The sequence below is a fragment of the Barbus barbus genome (genome assembly GCF_936440315.1).
Source record: "Barbus barbus genome assembly, chromosome: 27".
NCBI classification, from domain to species: domain Eukaryota; kingdom Metazoa; phylum Chordata; class Actinopteri; order Cypriniformes; family Cyprinidae; genus Barbus; species Barbus barbus.
In genome coordinates, this window is record NC_136755.1 from 11,850,693 (window position 1) to 11,857,176 (window position 6,484).

A 6,484-nucleotide genomic window follows, 5' to 3' on the forward strand; every position below is an offset into this window, starting at 1 on the left:
AAGATGGACGTGAAGGACGTCGATGAGCTTTGTAAAGCTGCAGTGTTTGCACAAGCATATTATGAATGACGATATCATTATATTCGCGCAGTCAGCTCTAAAGATAAGGGGCTGATTGTGCTTCTCCCCGCCGTACGATCTCACGGTTCCGGTCCGCCACTGCTGAGGCACGGCGGCGAGTGAGATCGCGGAGATCACAACATGGATCTGGCGGACGGGTTGGAGATGGGTTTGCCCTATCTCCACCTGCATTCCCCAGATCTAGCACGGTAGCTCGGGGCTGGAAGCCCACGGTGCGGTTCTTCCCCATTTGAGTGAGCGCTCGCTGTTGCAGCGCGCGTTGCCGAGGCGACACGTGCATTACGTCATTCTCATTCTTATTATGAATCCTTTTCATATCAGACCGTGTTTACTCATCTGGTTGTCTTTCTGCATTTAATTTTGAGGAATTAAATGATGCATTTCATCTAACTAGGAGAAGTTAGATGTGTATATATGTATACATATACATATATGTGTGTATAGGAGCCTCTTGGGACATTTCTCGAGTGAGAGCACGATGCTTTACCTCTCTTCCTCTGAGGAGGTTGAGGTGGTTAGCAGGGGCTGCTGGGCGGAGCAACCCCAACCGTGTTCCAGCTCCTCATTTAGGGAGCATCACTTCTCGTACTCCCCATGATATTGGAGTCAGAGTGGCGCTCACGGGCCAAAGGCTTCTAGCAGAAGGCGGATCTGCGGACCGTCATTCTCGCTGGATAGTCTTTGGCTAAAACGTCCTGCTGCCTATGACCCAGGACTTCTGAGGGCCGGCCCCTCTGGGGAAGAGCAGCGTACATCACATTACACGGTGCCCATCTCTCCTCAGTGTCCTCAGGAGATCGGTCTGCCAACCCTGCCAGTGTTCCAGGGTGCAGCGGTCTCCAGCGAGCACTTCTCTCAGTTACTTCCACCCGGAAACGTAGCAGAGCTGAGAAGCTTGGCCCCCCTGCGGGGGTCTCTAGAGCTCCTGGTTCAGCCGTCTCCTGCCGGTCCTCCGCTTCAGGGCACCGAGCTAGCAGCTCTAGGTACACCAGAGGCAAGTCTTGAGAGACTGGTTCCCTTAGTAGGCACTTGGCGATGTGGGAGCCCATGCCAAGCGTGTCTCATTGGGTCCTGCCTTACAGGTTCTGGTTCTATCAGCCTGATCTTCCTAGGAATGACGCGGGTCTGAGGACCGTCGTTTCAATAGGAGGCTTCAGCTGAGGCAGTCCTGATGCTATGGCCCAGGACTTTTGAGGGCAGGTCCCTCTGGGGACGAGCGGATTTCACCTCATTATACGGTGTCCGTTTCCCCCCAGTGCCCTTGGGAGACCAGTCTGCCAACCCTGCCAGAGTTCCAGGGCGCAGCTGGCTCTAGCGAGCGCTTATCTCAGTTATTTCCGCCCCAAAGTGTAGCGGAGCTGAGAAGCTCGCCACCCCTGCGGGGGTCTCTAGAGCTCCTGGTTCGGCCGTCTCCTGCCGGTCCTCCGCTTCAGGGCACCCAGCCAGCAGCTCTGAGTACATCAGAGGCCAGTCTCAAGAGACTGGTTCCCTTAGTAGACCATCTGGCAGCGTGGAAACTACTGCCAAATGTGTCTCAGTGGGTCCTGCGTACTGTAGAGAAAGGTTATCGTATTCAGTTCGGCACTCCGCCGCCGCCTTTCAATGGGGTGATTCCCATGTTGGTGGGCCCCGAGCAGGCTCTGGTCATGGAACAGGAAGTAGACACTCTCTTGAGGAAGGAGGCCATCGAGGTGGTTCCTCCTCACGAAAGAGAGTCCGGGTTCTACAGGTCATCCAGCTCCACTGGGACTGGATGCTATGGGACAGACTTAGTCGAGGCTTCGTCTGTACGCCTTTCCCCCGATCGCTCTGCTCCCGGGAGTTCTGGCGAGAGTGCGCCGGGACGAGGTCAGTCTACTACTGGTAGCACCGTTCTGGCTGGGCCAAGTATGGTTCTCGGACCTGATTTCTCTCCTCGACGGCTCTCCATGGGAGATTCCTGTCAGGAGAGATCTCCTCTCACAGGCGGGAGGCACTATTGTCCACCCTTGCCCGGAGCTGTGGAAGCTGTGGATGTGGCCTCTGAGGAGGCACAGCTCACAGCTTCCAGTCTCTCAGCCGAGGTTGCTGAGACCATCTTCCAATCCAGAGCTCCCTCTACGAGGAAACTTGTCACTTCATGGTGCTAAGACCGCCACCTCGAACCAGTTAACTGACCGATTGGTACAGTGCTGGAGTTCCTGCAAGCTCATTTCTCCGCAGGGGTAACCCACTCCACCCTGAAGGTTTATGTGGCGGCTTTATTGGCCTACCGCGCCCTTCTTGGTGGCCTCTCAATGGGTAGGCACCCCCTAGTACATGTTTCCTCCAGAGGCTGAGGCCTCTGGCCAGAGAGCTATGCTATGTGGTGGATCAGGATGCTATTCCATAGCCTCGAGTCCTCTGCTCTCCCCCTTCTTGGGGATCAAGACTCACTTCTCAGAAGTTGTCCTTTGGGACGCAGGCCCGACCACTTTAGCCACTCATGGCCTTTTTTTCTCTCGCCCTCGCTGTGCTCCTGAGGGATACACACAGGGCAGGTACTTGGAAGTCTGGTGGCGTGGGCATCTCGTTCCCCTAGCGTTTTCGACGCAGCTCGAGTTCCTGGAAGGGAACGTCTCAGGTTATGTATGTAACCATGGTTCCCTGAAGGGAACGAGACGCTGCGTCTCTAGGCCATACTTCCAGCATCCCTGCTGGCGGTTGCTTTATTCCTAGAAGCTGATGCCGGTTCCACCACACGTGCTTTTATGCTTTCTGGTCGATTGTCACCCACCCGTGACGTCTCGCCCTTCCATTGGACAGATTACACATGTATTCAGAGCGCGGTCACGCTGAAGGCATTCCCCTAGCGTTTTCGACGCAGCGTCTCGTTCCCTTCAGGGAACCAGGGTTACATATGTAACCTGAGACGTTTTCTCTAATTGTAATTCATTTCTAGAAAAACATCAACTTCTGAATGTTCCAACAAGGCATAAAAAGTCCCACAACCACACAAGTTTTGATTAGAAAGTTGGATAACGAGTTATCAAGCTGAAGAACAATTGCTTTGTTAAATACTTGAGAGCTCTTAATGAAACTGAGGTTGATGAGGATTGTAATTTAACACAAAAGGTAATAAATGACTGCTTTAAATCTAATTCATGCTTGAATACCATTCCTTCAGCCATCATCAATTTAGCTCGGGCATTAAGCTCCCAACAACTCTTAATTAGAACAAAGACATTTCTGGGAGATTAACTTTCTCTGAGCCTGCTGGGTCTGCCAAACCCTATTTGTGTCACAGTGAGAGGAAAGATAAAGAGCCCAAAATATACTGATACTTCTGCTGAGCATTTGTGGTGTGGGTTACATATCTTTGTTTGGTTATGATCAGTCATGTGTCTATGATTAATTAAAACCATAAAAACTCCAGCAAAGAGCTATCCGATCTATATATATATATATATATATATATATATATATATATATATATATATATATATATTATTATGTTTTTTTTTTTTTTTGGTACAGTGAAATGGTACAAATAAACTTTTGGTGCAAATAAGCTTCCTTATTAGTAGATTAAAAGGTTCTTAATGTTAGATTACAGGTTCTTCAGATCAGATGGTTTCTGGGTTTTATGAAGCATTGATTTTTTTTTTTTCTGAAAAACTATCTAATAAAAAGTTCTTTATTGAATTTTAAAGTTTTTCTATGGCTTCAGACTGTAAAATGTTTTTTTTGTTTTCATGTCTGTATTTGTATGAACCTGCACCTTTCAGAATCATTGTTTCCACATTGGCAGATGATTTAAAAACATTATCCAAGTGTATAACCTTTTATGAACAATTTAATGTTAGTGTTATTAATAGTGATTTATGCAATGTATGAATCAGAAATAATAAACCATTCTTATTTTTTTCTGATTGCAGGACACCATATTGATCATTGTGGCTGTCTTGCTCTTCCTGCTAGGCGTCTATGCATTCTTTTACCTCAACCTGAGCACCGAGCTGGATCTGGATGTGGACATGGACTGAAGGACTTTTCTCACAGATGCCATCTCAGAGGATTCTGGGTGGCTCAACCCATGAACCACTCACGGTGTGCCAGCTGTTTGATAGTATTACACATTTCCTATCTTTGTCCCCTTTTATACCAGCAGAAGCTGAAAGAAGATGAGTCTTAAAGTGCATAGAAGCATGAAGTTAAAGATTTTTTCCCCCCATGCAGTGTTGATATCCTTTTTGATTATTAATAAAGCATCACATGTCCCACAGCTTTGGGATTTGAAGAACCAGCTTGTTTTTGGATCTTTTAGCTTTAAAGGAATAGTTCACCCAAATTAAACTTCTGTCATCTTTAACTCACTCTCATGTCTTTTGAAATGCATTTGACTCTCTGCATGAAGCACAAAAGGAGTTATTTAAATCGCAATTTCTAGGCTGTTGTATTTATATATAATCAAACACTAGATTTTTACTGAATAACAAATATCAGTGACAAAGCTATTACATGGCTTCAGGAAATTTTTATGGTGCTTTTTGTAGTTTGACAACAACTGGTCCATCTTTGTTTTCACTGAATGAAAAAGAGCAGCTCAACTCTAAACTTCTTATTTTTGTTCCACAAAAGAATTGATACAGATTTGGAATGACATGAAAGTGAGTAAATGAGTAAATTAATTTTTTTTGGTGAACTATCCCTTTAATCATTTCCATCTCACTATTGTGTATTAGCACAGATGGATTCATTTTTAACCAAATTGGTTGAAATTTTATTACATAATCCTTTGGAGAGAAAAAAAAATCCCCATCCTGTGGAGAAAATATTTCAGATAAATGAGGCAGACAAGAAGGTATATTGCATTCCATACCACAAACATGTCTTACAGATCTAGACATCTCAATGCTGGAGATCAGAGGCAATCTGTGATCTTGTTTTTGTGTGTAATGCTGACATTCTCTGTCTCGTTTCTCGTCAGTGTGCAGCTCGTTAGCATATCAAACATCGTAAACCTTGGTTATTGAAAGCCAGAAGAGCATCAGTGAAGATACCAAACATTACCACGTAGACCTTGATGTGCTCTCCACTTTTGTATGCGTGTGCTTATGTGACCTAGAGACGTATAGAAACCGCATTTGAAGCATTATCAATCAGCGTGAGGTGCTGTTACGTTTAGCTAGCGTGCATCTTTTGATCTATCTCAGAAGATAAGACGCATGGCCCTGCCTTGGTCTCTGACATCCAGCGCTTCCTTTACACGCTGCTGGGCCTGTGTGTGTGCGTTCGTGGGAGTAAGACAGAGTCGTAGGGTGGAAAATAAAAGGCTGAAGCTGATGACATTCAAAGTTCATTTACATTCTCTTTGTATAGCGCATTGGATCTCGTACAAACGCACAGCAACGACTTATTTCATTCCAGGCCGTGAGAGTTGTTTTATCTTTCCCTGCATGAGGTATATGTGCTTAACTCAGGACAACTACTTTGCTGCTCAACCCTTATTTTCCTGGGACGTCTGACTGTTATCATTAATTCAAGGATTGATACCCTATTGAACAAAACATTTTTGTAGTCTGTTTTTGATTTGGACTCGAGAGCTTTCCAAATTCTTTCATAGTGAGACTGAATTAAACCAAAACAAAGAGTCTCGTGTTCCTTGTTGACTGTTTTGCTTTTTTTTCTTCTCTTGTTTCTATCATACTTGAGATAAAATAATAAACATTGTCAAAACACGTTGATATTGATAAAAGCTTATTGTGTTCATTTTCGAAATCGTATAACAATGTTGAGCATATAAATAGTATCTGTTTCAGTGCCTTGTGGCGTTCCACTTGTTAATGCCAAACAAACACTCACTACGAGACCGAAGCACATCACCCTCTGCACAAAATGAAAGGCTCAAGCTGTGTTCACACTCACACGGTCCCTACACAGTGTTTACTGCACACTTACTAGAGGGTATCTTTAAAAGATGATTATGTACAAATATAAATAAACATAACTTATTTTAAAACATTTTTATTATTGTCATCTCAGCAGTCATTTATCACTAAATACAGGTGTTTAAAATTAGCATGGAAAATTATACAAAAATAAAATATAATAAATATTTCAGTTTAATATATTTTATCAGTTTAAAAAATAGACAGATAGATCGACAGACAGACAGAGATAAACTGCAATCTTCTAAATGTAGTTTTAAATGAATGTTTCAGTGTTTATGATAACAGAAATTTCGAATTGGTAAGTTTAATATGTTTTTTAAAATATTATTAAATTTTTAATTAGTGCAATGAGTAATGTGTAAATTTCCCTACTTTTGAAGTGAAGTGACACATCAGTGTTCTACAGTGGCCGAGAGAGCTCAACGTGCTGCAAATAGAAAAAAAACACCAGCAAATTAAGAAAACATCTTCATCAATTTGACAACACGCGC

The 6,484-nt window shown here is 44.0% G+C and overlaps 1 protein-coding gene across 3 annotated transcripts in view; it reads left to right on the forward strand.

Annotated features, from left to right (window-relative positions):
* LOC306847035 (triple QxxK/R motif-containing protein-like) overlaps positions 1 to 5,793 on the forward strand; it is a 28,482-nt gene extending 22,689 nt beyond the window's left edge. For all 3 annotated transcript variants that reach the window (XM_079380773.1, XM_079380771.1, XM_079380772.1), the window contains exon 4: positions 3,978 to 5,793. In XM_079380773.1, coding sequence (XP_079236899.1) covers positions 3,978 to 4,085 — 108 coding nt within the window. In that variant the 3' untranslated portion in view covers positions 4,086 to 5,793. The remainder of the gene's footprint in view (positions 1 to 3,977) is intronic.
* The last annotated feature ends 691 nt before the right edge of the window (positions 5,794 to 6,484 follow it).